The sequence below is a fragment of the Telmatherina bonti genome (assembly GCF_933228915.1).
Source record: "Telmatherina bonti genome assembly, chromosome: 6".
NCBI lineage: Eukaryota > Metazoa > Chordata > Actinopteri > Atheriniformes > Telmatherinidae > Telmatherina > Telmatherina bonti.
Window position 1 is genome coordinate 7,929,603 of NC_136624.1, and position 17,028 is coordinate 7,946,630.

The window sequence follows — 17,028 nt, forward strand, 5'->3', positions numbered from 1 at the left end:
CGATGTAACTGTACCATTGACAAGCGTCTCCCCGCGGCATGTTGTTTAAGCACCCACTGGTGAACTCGTTCCTCTACCTGTGGCTATCTAGCTTTGAGCCCACAATTAGCTTTTTGTCTTCTTCATCCCAGTAAGAGTAGCCTCCGCTTTACGCCAGTATATAACAAGTTTCTCACTTGCTCCAAACTTTCTCTCTGCTGCTCGATTACCGTTTTTAGCTGCAAATTTTTACAACTTGCAGCTTGTCGTCTGCAGAATATCATTTTATTTTGGGGGCATTTGTGTTCAGCTGTTCTCAGCTGACTTTCTAATATTTACTGTTTAAATGTATAATTATTAAGAAGTGCGAAATGTTGGTGCGTAAGTCTAGAGTGTCCTCTTGTTGCTGTCTGTGAAATTATATATATATTTTTTCATGTATAAGTCGCAGGAATAGCTAACCTATGAAAAAAGTGCGACTTATAGTCCAGAAAATACGGTAATTACTTTTTTTAAACACTGGTTAAAACACAGATGAATGTTGCAGAGCAACAGTGTAAACATCCGCTTCCGCAGAGGCGCTCACACACTCACCAGCTAAGTTATTATCTGCACATGTTCATGATGAGGTGGAACGGGAGGTTCTCATCGTGATGAGGTGGAACGGGAGGTTCTCATCGTGATGAGGTGGAACGGGAGGTTCTCATCGTGATGAGGTGGAACGGGAGGTTCTCATCGTGATGAGGTGGAACGGGAGGTTATCATCGTGATGAGGTGGAACGGGAGGTTCTCATCGTGATGAGGTGGAACGGGAGGTTCTCATCGTGATGAGGTGGAACGGGAGGTTCTCATCGTGATGAGGTGGAACGGGAGGTTCTCATCGTGATGAGGTGGAACGGGAGGTTCTCATCGTGATGAGGTGGAACGGGAGGTTCTCATCGTGATGAGGTGGAACGGGAGGTTCTCATCGTGATGAGGTGGAACGGGAGATTCTCATCGTGATGAGGTGGAACGGGAGATTCTCATCGTGATGAGGTGGAACGGGAGGTTCTCATCGTGATGAGGTGGAACGGGAGGTTCTCATCGTGATGAGGTGGAACGGGAGGTTCTCATCGTGATGAGGTGGAACGGGAGGTTCTCATCGTGATGAGGTGGAACGGGAGGTTCTCATCGTGATGAGGTGGAACGGGAGATTCTCATCGTGATGAGGTGGAACGGGAGGTTCTCATCGTGATGAGGTGGAACGGGAGGTTCTCATCGTGATGAGGTGGAACGGGAGATTCTCATCATGATGAGGTGGAACGGGAGATTCTCATCATGATGAGGTGGAACGCGGAGATTCTCATGGTGATGAGGTGGAACAGGAGATTCTCATCATGATGAGGTGGAACAGGAGATTCTCATCGTGATGAGGTGGAACGGGGAGATTCTCATCGTGATGAGGTGGAACGCGGAGATTCTCATGGTGATGAGGTGGAACAGGAGATTCTCATCGTGATGAGGTGGAACGGGGAGATTCTCATCGTGATGAGGTGGAACGGGAGATTCTCATCGTGATGAGGTGGAACGGGAGATTCTCATCATGAGGTGGAACGGGAGATTCTCATCATGAGGTGGAACGGGAGATTCTCATCATGATGAGGTGGAACGCGGAGATTCTCATCATGATGAGGTGGAACGGGAGATTCTCATCATGATGAGGTGGAACGGGGAGATTCTCATGGTGATGAGGTGGAACAGGAGATTCTCATCATGATGAGGTGGAACGCTGCAGAGGCGTGTAAGCCAGGGAGATTCTCATCATGATGAGGTGGAACGGGAGGTTCTCATCATGATGAGGTGGAACTGGAGATTCTCATCATGAGGAGCAGCAACTTTGTAATGCTTCATGTCAACATGGAGAAAAACCTCTGAGGAATGTTTCCACCTTGTTGAAACCATCAAACCAAGAATTAAGACGGGGGGTCCAGCCCAGTACTAGAAGGTAGTCCTGGTAAAGGGGACGGGGAATGTTTGTGTTGATGATCAATCAGCATTTGACCTTGATACCATCTACACTCCTTCAGAAACTAAATATGAAACAGAGAAATGTGAGATGTGAAGCCGTGTTTACCTCATTTAAAAACCCGACCTTTATTTTCACCTCAAATTACATCATACCATCTGAAACGTTGTGACTAGCAGGGGCTGTACTCGCTGTATTAGTCAGAACAGGATACTGAGAGATGTGATGATGCCAGAGTTTCTGACAACATGCGTCACGACACAGTGAAGCTTCACTTCAGAATGTTTATGATCCTTATGAAACTAAACATGGTGGGGAAATAACCTCACAACACAAACCTGTTTTATATTCCAGATCAGAACAACTACTGGTATTTTCTAGTGCTGAAAAACTGCATTTCCATTCCCCATATAATCCCAAAATGTGTCTTTTCCATTGTACAAATGTCTTTAACTCTACCTTAACATCCCCTGACTGAGGGCTGAGCTGTGTTTCCTACAGGCTTTACAACGTACCAGTCTTTCTTTTCATAGCATCCTCTTCCAAGATGCAGAAATATAGTCAAAGCTTTACTGGGAATCTTTAAAATAAGCTCTTGTGCAGGATTGTTTGCTTTTATTACGAGGTGGAATAAAAACAAACATCAGATCCACTTGTTGTCATTCGGGGACATCATGGCTCGACTATATTTTACCCCAAACAGAGATGTTTTTATTTGGTCCTGTGAAGGACTGGATAGAATACGCAGCCATTACCTTTCAGTAATTTCTACATACGTCACTCTCACACGCTCAGAGATACCAGAGTCGGTCAGAAAACTTTACCAGAATCGTATTTTCTCTGTGAACGTAGATTATTGTTTACATTTGGGTGAAATGTTTTAAACAGGAAGGGATTTTAAGAAGCTGAAGAAGAAAGAATTATTAGAGATTACCGTAACCTTTCCAGGAAGCCTCTAAAACGTCTTTAATCCCAGTTTTGTCAGCTAAACCAGCCCACCTTGCTGGGGCCAGGGGGAGAGAGCTAGCATAGCCTTACTTCAAATGTCTTCTTCATCTTCATCTTCATCTTCTGCCGCTTATCCGGAGTTGGGTCGCGGCGGCAGCAGCCTAAGCAGGGAAGCCCAGACTTCCCTCTCCCCAGCCACATTTGCCAACTCTGCGGGGGGGATCCCGAGGCGTTCCCAGGCCAGCCGAGAGATATAATCCCTCCAGCGTGTCCTGGGTCTTCCCCGGGGTCTCCTCCCAGAGGGACGTGCCTGGAACACCTCAACAGGGAGGCGTCCAGGAGGCATCCTGACCAGATGCCCGAGCCAACTCAACTGGTTCCTCTCGATGCGAAGGGGCAGCGGCTCTACTCTGAGCCCCTCCCGGATGACCGAGCTCCTCACCCTATCTCTAAGGGTGAGCCCGGCCACCCTGCGGAGGAAACTCATTTCAGCCGCCTGTATACGAGATCTCGTTCTTTCAGTCACGACCCACAGCTCATGACCATAGGTGAGGTTAGGAACGTAGATCGACTGGTAAATCGAGAGCTTCGCCTTTTGGCTCAGCTCCTTCTTCACCACGACAGACCGGCTCAGAGTCTGCATTACTGCAGACACCGCACCGATCCGTCTGTCGATCTCGCGCTCCATCCTTCCTTCACTCGTGAACAAGACCCCGAGATATTAAAACCCGGAGAGGGCAATCCACCCTATTCCGGCTGAGGACCATGGTCTCAGATTTGGAGGTGCTGATTCTCATCCCAGCCGCTTCACACTCAGCCGCTAATCGCTCAAGCGAGAGCTGGAGATCACGACCAGATGAAGCCAACACATCATCTGCAAAAAGCAGGGACCCAATCCTGAGGCCACCAAGTCGGATCCCCTCAACACCTCGGCTGCGCTTAGAAATATAAGTTATGAACAGAATCGGTGATAAAGGGCAGCCTTGGCGGGGTCCAACCCCCACCTGAAACGGATCTGACTTACTACCGGCAATGCGAACCAAGCTCTGACACCTGTCATACAGGGACCAGACAGCTCGTACAAGGGGGTCCGGTACCCCATACTCCCGGAGTACCCCCCACAGGAGCCCCGGGGGGACACGGTCGAATGCCTTCTCCAGGTCCACAAAGCACATGTAGACTGGTTGGGCAAACTCCCATGTCACCTCCAGGACCCCAGAGAGGGTATAGAGCTGGTCCACTGTTCCGCGACCAGGACGAAAACCACACTGCTCCTCCTCAATCCGGGATTCGACTATCCGGCGGACCCTCCTCTCCAGGACCCCTGAATAGACCTTACCAGGGAGGCTGAGGAGTGTGATTCCCCTGTAATTGGAACACACCCTCTGGTCACCCTTCTTAAAAAGGTGGACCACCACCCCAGTCTGCCAATCCAGCAGTACTGCCCCCGATGTCCACGCGATGCTGCAGAGGCGTGTAAGCCAGGACAGCCCCACAGCATCCAGAGCCTTAAGGAACTCCGGGCAGATCTCATCCACTCCCGGGGCCTTGCCGCTAAGGAGCTTTTTGACCACCTCAGCGACTTCAGCCCCAGAGATAGGAGAGTCTACCCCTGAGTCCACCAGCTCTGCTTCATCATCGGAAGACGTGTTGGTAGGATTGAGGAGGTCTTCGAAGTATTCCTTCCACCGACCCACTACGTCCCAAGTTGAGGTCAGCAGCTCCCCACCTCCACTATACACAGTATTGATGGAGCACTGCTTCCCCCTCCTGAGCCGCCGGATGGTGGACCAGAATCTCCTCGAAGCCGTCCGGAAGTCTTTCTCCATGGCCTCGCCGAACTCCTCCCATGCCCAAGTTTTTGCCTCGGCAACAGCCAAAGCCGCATGCTGCTTAGCCTGTCGGTACCTATCAGCTGCCTCCACGAGTCCCACAGGCCAAGAAGGCCCGATAGGACTCCTTCTTCAGCTTGACGGCATTCCTCACTGCTGGTGTCCACCAACGAGTCCTGGGATTACCGCCACGACAGGCACCAACGACCTTACAGCCACAGCTCCGGCCGGCCGCCTCAGCAATAGAGGCACGGAACACAGCCCATTCGGACTCAATGTCCCCCGCCTCATTCGGGACATGTTCGAAGCTCTGCTGAAGGTGGGAGTTGAAGCTCGCTCTGACAGGGGACTCAGCCAGACATTCCCAGCAGACCCTCACAACACGTTTTGGCCTGCCAGATCTGACCGGCTTCCTCCCCGACCATCTGAGCCAACTCACCACCAGGTGGTGATCAGTTGACAGCTCCGCCCCCCTCTTCACCCGAGTGTCCAAGGCATGTGGCCGCAAGTCCGACGATACGACTACAAAATCGATCATCAAACTGTGGCCCAGGGAATCCTGATGCCAGGTGTACATATGGACACTCTTATGCTGGAACATGGTGTTCGTTATGGACAATCCATGACGAGCACAGAAGTCCAATAACAAAACACCATTTGGGTTCAGAGGGGGGGGGACCATGCCTCCCAATCACTCCCCTCCAGGTCTCACAAGCATTGCCCACTCACAAGGTCTCACAAGCATTGAGCATTGAAGTCCCCCAGCAGAACAATGGAGTCCCCAGAAGGAGCACCCTCCAGCACTCCCTCCAAGGACTCCAGAAAGGGTGGGTACTCTGAACTGCTGTTCGGTGCATAAGCACAGACAACAGTCAGGACCCGTCCCCCTACCCGGAGGCGGAGGGAAACTACCCTTTTATCCACCGGGGTAAACCCCAACGTGCAGGCACCAAGCTGGGGGCTGATGAGAATGCCCACACCTGCTCGGCACCTCTCACCATGAGCAACTCCAGAGTGGAATAAAGTCCAGCCCATTTTGAGGGTACTGGTTCCAGAGCCCAAGCCATGCGTCGAGGTGAGTCCAACTATATCTAGCCGGAACCACTCAACCTCGCGCACAAGCTCAGGCTCCTTCCCCACCAGAGAGGTGACGTTCCACGTCCCTAGAGCCAGCTTCTGCAGCCGGGGATCGGACCGCCAGGGTCCCCGCCCCTTGCTGCCGCCCAGCTCACATCGCACCCAACCCCTATGGCTCCTCCCGCAGATGGTGAGCCCACAGGAGGTGGGGCCCATGTAACCCTTTCGGGCTAAGCCCGACCGGGCCCCATGGGCGAAGGCCCGGCCACCAGACGCTCGCTCTCGTACCCCACCTCGAGGCCTGGCTCCAGAGGGGGGTCCCGGTAATCCGCACCCGGGCAAGGGAAAATTCATGCCCAGGTTGGTCGTCATCATAGAGGTCGATGAGCCGTGCTTGGTCTGGTCCCTCCCCTAGACACCTGTTTTCCATGGGTGACCCTACCAGGGGCATAAAGCCCCCGACAACATAGCTGCTAGGATCTTCGGGACGCACAAACCCCTCCACCACGATAAGGTGACGGCTCAGTTACTTCAAGTGGATTTTTAAAAATCCTTCCTCCATATCTGAATCAACAAATGAGAACAATCTCCATGCCGTGCCCAGTTTCACATTTCTACAAATTTACATCTATTTCTGCAGTAATGAGCAGGTCAGCAGGACCTTCCAGGCTTTAGATGAAGCTGTCAGTCAGCCCTCAGCAGGACGTTGGAGACCTGCAGATCTCTTCCTTTTTCTTAACAGACTAAGAATCTGATTCTATTTCTGTGATGTGGAATGAAAAAAATACAGATTTTTTTGTCGTGTTGTGCTCGTGGAACGTCTGGCACAAAATGGCCGAAGGGGACTTGTACAGAAAGAAAATGGTCCAGTTTCACCCCACACACAGGGACAGACTGGACATCTGGCAAAGTGGCCATTTTCCTGGTGGTCTGATGGTTTTCTGGGACCAGTAGGGTGTTTATTGGTCTCACTGGTTCCTTAAAGTCCGTAGATCCCTGATGTTTCTTTACAGGAAATACGTAGAAATGTGACTTCTCTCCACTTCAACTTGAACAGTCAAACACGCAACGACTCTCTGGCATTGCTGTCATTTTCTTTCTGGACACGGATCTCTGTAGCACAGATGCCAAACTCTGGTCCTCGAGGCCTGGGATCTTGCAGGTTTTTGTTTTCACCATGCTCCAACATATCTGATTGAAGTTATTTGGCCATTCTGAAGAGAACGACAAGAAGCTGTTTGATCCATTAGAGCAAAAAAACCAACAAAAACCTGCAGGATTACGGCCCTCCAGGACTGGAGTTTGGCCAGAGACGCCATATGGTGTTAACGTCTTAACTTTTTTCAAAGGTTGTAATAAAATATAGCAGTAATATAAACTGATAAACCATTTATATTAAAATAACCTAGTTAGATGTCTGCACTGTGATTTAACCCTTCATAGGGCACTCAATGAAATACCTTCAAATTAGAAATTTTAACCTAAAATTGTCCTTCTGGTATGAACCAAGACCTCCATTCTGTTGTTACATTAACAAAAAAAAAAAAAAAAAAAGTTTCATGTTGAATATATGAAAGGAAACAAAGTGGTCAAAAATAGTCACTTGCCCCATAAAGGGTTAAACACAACCCTAGATCTTTATCATTCCCATGAAAAGCTTTTTTTTTTTTTTTTTTATCAGCTTGAAGCAATTGAAGCAAAAACAAATCTATAATTTGCAATCAAGTGGTGGGGTCTATACCATTGTCTTTCATAGGGCCCAAAATTACTGGCGACGCCCCTGAGTTGGCTCCCTATTCTATGGACATTTACATGGACATTCAAGCTTTTCTTGAGTTGTTATGAGCACATGCAACTGATGTATGTATACATTCCTAAAATGTTCACGGTGTTATGTCACCTTATGTTTTTTCTTAAGCCAATTTACCTGTGCAGGGGCCAAATATGGAAACCAAGCTGTAATCTTGCACGTTTCAGTGAAAATGTCCATTAATAGGTCTGAAAATGTACAAACTCCAGCTAATAGCCGGATGAGCAGGTTATCTGTATGCTTCTTAAAGGAAGTTAACATGTGAGAGTGTGATTGTAATCATCACGGGAAGTGTGTCAGACATGAAGCTTGTGTAATGACAAATCTTTTCAACATATTCACACTGCAGCTATCATGAAAGAGAGATGCTAAAATATTGATTAACCTCTGAAAGAAGCATCTGAGTGGTGGCAGACATGCCAAGCAACACTTTTACTGGTCCACCTGATCTGAACCGCCGCATTAACCCACAGAAGCTGCCCAGCCTGGACTCCTTCCTGGTTTCTCTTTTTGAAAAGGGAAAACTTTCCAACCACAGTTCCTCCTCAAACAAACCGCCTGCAGGAAACCATCCACTGATACGTTGATAAAACGCTAAGAGGGGATTTTGTTCTGTTCGATGTTTGCAGAAGCTGAATGTTGCGCTCCTGGAACTACCAGAGTGCGTAGCCAGAGTTTGCGTGCACCTGTACAGATACCTTTGCGTGACTTCAAGCTGAGATTTATTTCAGCGCTCCACAACTGGCTTCAGTTTGAGGCCAGAACACTATCCCAATCTCTGAGTCACCAGTTTCCCAAAGATTGACCCTCTAAGCCCAGACAAGACCTTTGACACTCTAAACCACACGAGGTTTCTAAAGCTAAGCTACCCCCCCACCACCATCCTACCCACCCTCCTTTTTTCTACTTTACCACAGAGGGGAGGTTCAAACAAAAGGGGACTTCGCCGTTTGACCCCAGACCGAACAATTGAAAGTTTATACGGAACAATGTGCGTCTTCTTTTTGAAACAATGGAGGCCTTAATGGCTGAGGCTGTTTCACATCCACACAAATGCTGCCTTCAAAAAAAGCCACGAAAAAAAAGGAAAAGAATAAGAGAGGAGACGATAACTGAAGCTGCGTGGAAGAACGTGCACAGATTCCACATGTTCCCATCACCTTGAGCTGGTTTCTGACTGAAAATAGACCTTATGAGTTCCTCAACCTAAAGCCTGACTGAGCAGAGGTTACAATGAAGTGACAACAAGGTCAAACATGTTGCTCATACAAAGAATCTGAAAGAACTGCGTTCATTGTTTCTGCACAAAAAGCTCCACAATCAGCCATCATCTTTATTTACCTCAGAAACCACCAGAATTCTTTAAAAAAAAAAAAAAAACCCTCAAACAATTCCCACCACTTCAGTACTGAAACTTCAGGTCTTTTAATCTCTGTAACAGGAGGAATGAAGCCAAACATTTCTCCTCTATATTCAATCCCAAACCTGGCAAACATCTAGTAAGGGAAGGTTTAAAGCGAGGGCGAAGGTCTGCATCAGGCTCCAGTGCAGACGCATCGTATCGAATCGCATTTCCTGCTAAACAATCGCAGCTGATGATGTTCAGTTTGCAGGAAGATGCGCCTTTTTTTTTTTTTTTTTAAACCAGAAACAATACCTGTGGAGAGGAAGACGACACCTAACGGACGCAGAGTCAGACTGGAACTCATGACGGCCTGCATTGTGCAGGCCGAGATGGAAGGGGGAAGAAACCAGTTTTGTTGTTTTGGAGGTCGAAATTCTCGGCTAGGACTGGATTCTCATTACAGCAGCACTTAAAATGACGCTCACTTTGGTTTGGAGGTGTGAAACTCCACCTAAACCACAAGCAGGGAAGACTACAAAATGTTCTGTTCGGGGAAGCACAGAAGACTACAAAATGTTCTATTCGGGGAAGCTTTGCACCACAGCAGGCCACTCTGTCGGTGGTCTGATTAAACGTCCTTTAGGGTGCTGGTGCTGTTGTCCAGCGGTGGGCAACTCCAGTGTTCGAGGGCCACTGTCCTGCAGGTTTTAGGAGTTTATTTGCTCAAATCAATGTGCAGAATTTAATATTAAGCTCTGCAAAAGACTGTTAATTAGGTCTGACTCAGGTCTTAGTTGCAGCAGGAAAACTTATAACACTTGCAAGACTGTGGCCCTCGAGGACCAGATGCCCACCCCTGGACTAGTCACACTGGGATTTGGTAACTGGATAAATCCATGATTAAAGGATGAAGGATGAAAATCTGCAGCCTGTGGAAAAACCCTAAACGGTGTGCTCTAAAAAGGAAGTAATGCATTTTACTGGGGCTATTGGTCAATAGTTTTACAAAGGTAATGTGAAGAATGGAAACAATGTTTTGCTAGTCAGCAATGATTTTCCAGCAAAACTGGAGACAGATCAGCCTCAGACTAGGCTCCTTTATGCCAGTAGGGTCTAATTTACTCAAACTCATTTCCAAATAAGGCTCTCTGTAAATGGAAAAAGTAGTTCCAGGGTTAGGTTTTGCATGTTAGCAGCTATTAGCATGAGCAAAAAGTAGTTCTAGTGTGATGTTTAGCACTGTTAGCAGCTGTTAGCATGTGTAATAAGTAGCTCTAGAGTGATGTTTAACACTGTTAGCAGCTTTTAACGAATGCAAAAAGTAGTTCTGGGCTGATGTTTAGCACTGTTAGTAACTGTTAGCATGTGTAATAAGTAGTTCCAGAGTGATGTTTAACACTGTTAGCAGCTGTTAGCATACATAAAAAGTAGTTCAAGGGTGATGTTTAGCAAATTAGCAGTTGTTAGATTGCGTAGCATAATGAGTAGTTCCAGGCTGATGTTTCGCACTGTTAGTAACTGTCAGCATGTGTAATAAGTAGTTCCAGAGTGATGTTTAACACTGTTAGCACCTGTTAGCATTTATAAAAAGTCGTTCAAGGGTGATCTTTAGCACATTAGCAGCTGTTAGCATGTGTACTAACTAGTTCCAGATTGGTGTTAAGCAGTGTTAGCAGGTGTAATAAGTAGTTCCAGGGTGATGTTCAGCATTGTTGGCAGTCGTTATCATGTGTTAGAAAACTTCTTTTATACCAAGTAACGTCACTGACCTGTTAGTTCACCTGATTAGTTGTGAACTTCTCCTCTTACTGGTTTTTAATTACTTTTCAAGCATTTTGTTCCTCTTGTTCCAGCTGTTTACAGATGCGTTGCTGCTATCAGATTTACAATCAGCTCATTTTTACCATCAGATGATAAAATGTCTCTGTTTCATTACCTGATATGTTGTTTATATGTTACTGGGAAGAAAACATGAGCTGATGAGATTTGGTTTTTAATTACATTTTATACAGCTTCCCATTTGTTTTGGAAATGAGGTTGTAATAAAAGCTCATCTTTTTCCGAAATGAAGCTCTTTCTCCTTTCTAACATTTAATATTCACACTCTTAGCTCTGAGCTCCAACAGTCACAAACTAAGCAGGTTTGTTCCCTTTTCGCTAATACCTGGGGAAGTTCAGACCCTTTCCAAGTTCTCCTGAACATTTTTAAGACAGAAGCACTGAAAAACTGGTTAAAACTGGGGTACCTCAAAATACTGCAGGGTTATTATTGACTAATCTGTGATAAACCTGAGTCGACGCATGATTCCTTAGAAGCTCAACTTGATGTCCCAACATTTCTCCAGAAACTAAAGAAAAGCTTTAGCTAACAGTTTTCTGGTAAAACACATGTAAACTATATGTAAACCTCCTGCTCCACCCCAGCTAACGCCAAGCTGTGTCACCCACTTCCTGTGCAGAAAGAGTAATACTAATGGTGTTAACCACAGTGCAATAAAAACACGCATGCATGCACATAATCAGGGCTCCGTCAAACAATCCGCTGTTTTGCCTGAAATAAAAAGGTTAATGAAAAGTTTACGATCCATATTTCTAATCTGGAGTGCATACAAACAAGAATGATACAGTGACATATTTATTCATACATCCCTGTTTTTTATTTATTTTATTCATAATACGTCCCATCTTTGTCTCATTTATTGGAAAGGAACTATTTAAAATTTACAGATAGCGCTTGATAAACTACTAAAGGTTTATAAATACTGTGTTTCCTGTAAGCGTCCAGTCGTGGCAGATGCTAGACACAGTAAAACAAGACAAACTGAAGCCCACTGACCTCCACGGACACCTTCCAGCGGGTAGAAGAAGGCCACCAAGAGGTTCATGAGCACAGCCAGGTTGAAGGAGATGCTGCTCCAGAAGGACATGTTCCTGGAGCACCAGTAAAGGATGGGTTGGGCTGAAGGACAGAGTTTCCAAGCTCATTAATACACTGTTGTAGAGCGTTCTGCAGCATCCCAGCATCATGCAAATATGTCTTTATTCACTTGTTAAACAGCAAGCATATAGTGACTTATTTCACCCCAAACTTTACTTTTCCATGCTAACATGGTGCCTTTTTCAATAGAAATCGCATTTTAGAAATAATAGCTGTTATTTTTTGGAGGACTTTTAGAAAAGTCTGGGTGAAACACGATCAAACTTATCAGAATATGTAGCTTTGTTGGGAAAAATAAGCTCAACAAACTAATCAGAAAGTAGAAGTAACAAATCAGAGATGATTCAGACCTTTTTCTGATGAGTCAAGTGATCGTTACATGAACATGCATGCACACACTTTTGCTTCTATCCTTGTGGGGTACTCCAAAGCTTCTTACTCTAATCTCAAACATGACAACTGAATGGCTCACCTTGAGCATTACCCCCCTCTAACCTAATCCCCAACCTCACGTCTTAACCCCGAAAAGCAGGACCTGAATTTGATCTCTGCGGCTTGGTGTGCAATCAGTTTAAAGATTGCACTGAAATCTACAAAGAAAACACACATGCACACTTGTATGCATTGGCCTATATTTGGGAGATCAGTATCACAACCCAGTGCTATTCTGGGCCAAACTAGGGGTGGGGACTATGATCATGTCAAGCGGTTCGCAGCAGAGGAACAATATGATCTCCTGCCGTGCTGATTCATTCATATAGGAAACAGAAGGCTCTTCTCATGTTTTCTCTTGCAGACAAACATCACCCCTTCAGGTTTCTGCAAGGGACAAGCAGCAACATGCTCCTCAAAGCTGAGAGAGAATCAGTCAGAGGGGTCAACAGGGACAAGCCCCGACCTGAGCAGGAAATCCAACCTGATCATTCCGTCTTCACACACTGCTGTCGTTGATTTTGTCCACCACCCAGCAGTACATCCATAGGTACCAGTAGCTGCGCTTACATTTCAGTTTTTCCACTAAATAAAAGGGAAATTTCTAAATTTTCAACAATGCATGATAGCAATTTGCAGGTGTTTCCACTGACTGGTGTTTGGCACATAATAGGGCTGTAGGGATCCTTCCAAATATTGATAGTATCGATAATAAAGCTAGTATCGGTGTCAATACCAGCGTGGTGAGATTAATACTTTACCAGAGGAATTTGGGGGAGAAAAGCTTACGGAACAGGAAAGAGAAGCAACCAGCTAGTGGCTTTGCTTTTGACTTTATTTTTCTCACAGTTGTGTGATAAAAGTGGAAACATTTTATTTGTGATATTGTTGAAGTCATTTGATATTTGTTACAAACCAAAAATGTTTTAATTTCTAATTAATTGAAAAATGTTTTATTCAACAAAATGTTTTGTATTTTATTATGATCACATTGGCTACGGTTACATGAGGTTTTTTTAGTTCAGAATTAATAATTCTGAATTAAATAATTCTGAATTAACGTATTCTCCTATGAGTTTACGTGAAATGAATTATTCCAAATGAACGTTTACATGAAACACGTCCTCACTTAATTCCTCTTTAGAGCGGCGGGTTGGGAAGGGTTCTGATTGGACAGAGGGTGCACGTGACGTATGACGTCTACCGGAAATAAACAAAGTTAACTCCCTGCTTCTCGTCTTTTCAGTCGTAAATTGTAAAAACTACATAATAAGAACCAGTTTTGCCGCTATTTTTATTATAAATGTGAAGTAGCAGCTCAACACCAGCATACTACTTCACTTTCTGCAGCAACTGAGAAGGAGAAGAAAGATAGACCACCGAACACGGGAGCCAAAACAACGCGCGTCATCGGGACAGGACAAGGTAACGAGCATGCTCAGAACGACCGGAATTAACTTAGAGAGGAATGAAAGTTTACATGACAGAGGAATTAAATAGTTCGGAATCAAAATAAACCAGCCACTTACATCAGAATTAAGTTTAATTCTGAATAGAAACTAGCATGAGGAATTAAGTGTTTACGTGGTCGTTTTTCATCAGTTTAAAGCGGAATTAACCTTTATTCGGAATTAAACAGGAATTAAAACTCCCATGTAAACGCACGGAATAATTATCAAAAACTACAAACAAAACAATTAAATGAATTTCAAGCAAAAGTATCGGTATCTGTATCGATGATACGGGCTCTGGACCGACTTGGCGAGGGATTGATACCACAGTTTGCAGTATCAACCAGCTCGAGCACATCAGTCACAAACGACGTAAAATCTCATCCTGCAGTAGCCAGGTAGCGTGTTTCAGGGTTTTCTTTTTGCTCTAAAGGATTTTCCAGCTTTTCTCCTGCTTTTCTCTAATTCTTCCTCCATCCATACATACCGCAGCATCTTTACCTGAACTAAACTGGTCACATGACCCCAACGTCATGTTCAGTAACATGTGAAGGCATTAAAATCGTTCCAATACACGTTAGTGATTTGTTTCTATACACGTCTGAAAAACCACCTCAGGAAAACATAAAAACCTTTTAGTGATATTTGAGAAGTTTTTCTAAATGTGGGCGTTTCCATTAGCAGTCTTTTATTGCGATATTTAGGTTTTGTGTGACTGGGAGTGATGGAAACGCACCTCGCATTAAGAACCTCCCACTGGGAGGCAGATGAATGACCAGACCTGGACCATCATGCTAAATCCATTTAATTTGCCTCCTGTTCTTTGTTTATACTCAGCAGGAAGACTAAAAAAATGGGAAGCTGACATTTTAATGCCATCATTGGTGGATATTTTCTGGGTTTTTTTCTGACCCAGCTGACATCACTCTCTCCTGCTTTACAAATGCAAATGTCACAACTTTACAGCAAATATAACCAGCACAGCTTCAGCTCTTAAACCAGCTGCAGCGCGTCATCAAGCAGTTTACTTTCCTCCTTCATCCCTCCAGGTGTCAGATTTTAGGTCCAGCCCCTTTCGCACCTGGAAACGGGGGGGGGGGCAATGATGCATCAGAAGCTTCCAGTATAAGATGTCTAATGTTGCTCCTCTTATTTCTCAGTCGAATGTTTTGTCTTTTGTGTCAGTAAAATATGGGCAAAGCTATGGATTTACTTATTATTAAAAACAGGTTTGCTTTGCCTTGAGGCCTTTCTTTTCTTTTCTGATGGGTGTTTTCTGATTACAGGAAGGCGAAATCCTGCAGTAGATGGATGGAGGTGATGGAGCCTGGAGGAATGCACGAGGAAGGAGCAGGGACTATGATATAAGAAGTTGAGGAGAAAAACGCACAGGGAACTGTGTTTGTGTTACCAGTGGCCTCTTGAGTACCTCGCAGCTTCTTCTGCCAATTCATTTCATTAAAGAGGTCCTCGGAGCGCAGGAAGAAGTCGTTGATCTTGCTGCCCTGCTCGTCCCGCTCTGTGGTGTAGTAAACTCGCAGCTTGGACTCCTGCGTGAGGAACTCGCAGATGTTGGGCACGGGAAAAACGATCTGCTCCATGGTGCGATCCAGCCGTACGATCTGAACACAACCACAGCAGGCCGGCCTTAATGGACTCCGTTACCGTAGCAACTCATTAAAAGTCCACATGGTAACGCCTCCCTTCCAGTAAAACCACATGTGAACTACATGTATTTACACGTGATTTACATGGGGATTTCATCTTGTGTGGTTTTTACGTTCTTCTCGTGATTCGCATGAAGATATTCTTAAACACATTTGAACATTGGGATCATGTACTTAGCAATCACATGTCAAGAACTTGTGATTTCGATGTTCTTCATTCATGTCATCCACATGTGGAAAACATGAAGAACCATGAATAGTTTGTGAAGGACACATCACTGCTGAGCTTGCAGAGAACGAAGCAACGAAAAACTGAGCCGACTTCTGAGTTACGATAAAGCATCGTCTCTCAGAGACGCATCATGACATCACTCGGGTCTAAGTCGACGTCTAAGACATGGAGGCAACAACCGACCTCGATCTGCGCCGTATGCTTGGCGTAGAACTCCAGCGCTTCGTCCCCCTCTCCGTACGTCCCGCCTGGCTTCAGCATGGCTTGCAGCTCCTTGTTGTGACGAGCTAGCTGCAACAGATTTGAGAAAGGTGATTATCACAAAGCTAAAACTGTAACATACAATGCAAGCTCTTATTTTTCCACCGTTTCGAGTAGTAATAATCATCTGATCATCTAAATGTTACTAAGAGCTAGGACCACAGAGGTAAACTGGAACTGGGCCATGAAATGACCAGAACCAGTAAAATGGCAGGTTTCCCGTCACTGCTTACTTGATGAGCCAAGATGTAGATGTTATGGCCAACATTGCGTGGAGATGCAGAATGCTCCTCCTCTCCATCCTCACCCTCTGGTGGCTCCTCCACCTCTATCTCGCCCTGCATGTAGGCCTTTTTAATCACCTCCACCTACAAGAAACACACCATTTGAGGAACATCTACGATAAGGGACATTGTGGAACGTTTTCTAGGATTACTGCATTAATATACATGTTGTCATTGGTTAATTATGACCTAAGCTAATCGTCTGATATTCACGTAAGGCATGAATTTTATATTTGTTTCTACATAAGCCGGCAGGAAAGCGTCAAAATGGTCGCCATCTTGAAATTACCGCAGCCTGTAAGGGACAAATGACACCAACAAGGAATAAAAATTCAGAAGTGAAATATCACCGTTTTTTAAGATAAGCACACCAAGTTCGATTTAAGATTGCAAATAAACAAAACGACATGGTGAAAAGACAAAGTTGGATTCCACATCAAGAGAGGAGGATATTGTGCTGATGCTGCAAAAAGATAAAATAAAATAAGGAAGGTTCATTCTGTTCTAGAAAAGAGATGAGAACTTTTTTCGTCCAGAAGGTGAAGCTGGACCACTTCTGGACAGATTTGAGGATGTCCGTGGGACAATCTGAGGATCTGCTTCAGCAGCTAGATGCTAGCTCGAAGAAGCAGAGAAAAATGAGACAAGACGCTCAGCCATGATGATGCAAAGATTAAATGAATCAGTGGCAACAGCTCGCGACCAGCGCTGGTGACACTGTCAACACGCCTTCTCTGACTGGTCCATTGCGGATCTGTCAAATGCCA

General features: G+C 45.4%; 1 protein-coding gene across 1 annotated transcript in view; it reads right to left on the reverse strand.

Moving 5' to 3' along the window:
- The window catches only part of itpr1b (inositol 1,4,5-trisphosphate receptor, type 1b), a 143,101-nt gene that overhangs the window by 25,573 nt on the left and 100,500 nt on the right, over positions 1–17,028 (reverse strand). The window contains exons 48-51 of the mRNA XM_079242420.1: positions 16,211–16,345; positions 15,900–16,007; positions 15,247–15,439; positions 11,833–11,955 (exon numbers count right to left, since the gene is read on the reverse strand). Coding sequence (XP_079098546.1) covers positions 11,833–11,955; positions 15,247–15,439; positions 15,900–16,007; positions 16,211–16,345 — 559 coding nt within the window. The remainder of the gene's footprint in view (positions 1–11,832; positions 11,956–15,246; positions 15,440–15,899; positions 16,008–16,210; positions 16,346–17,028) is intronic.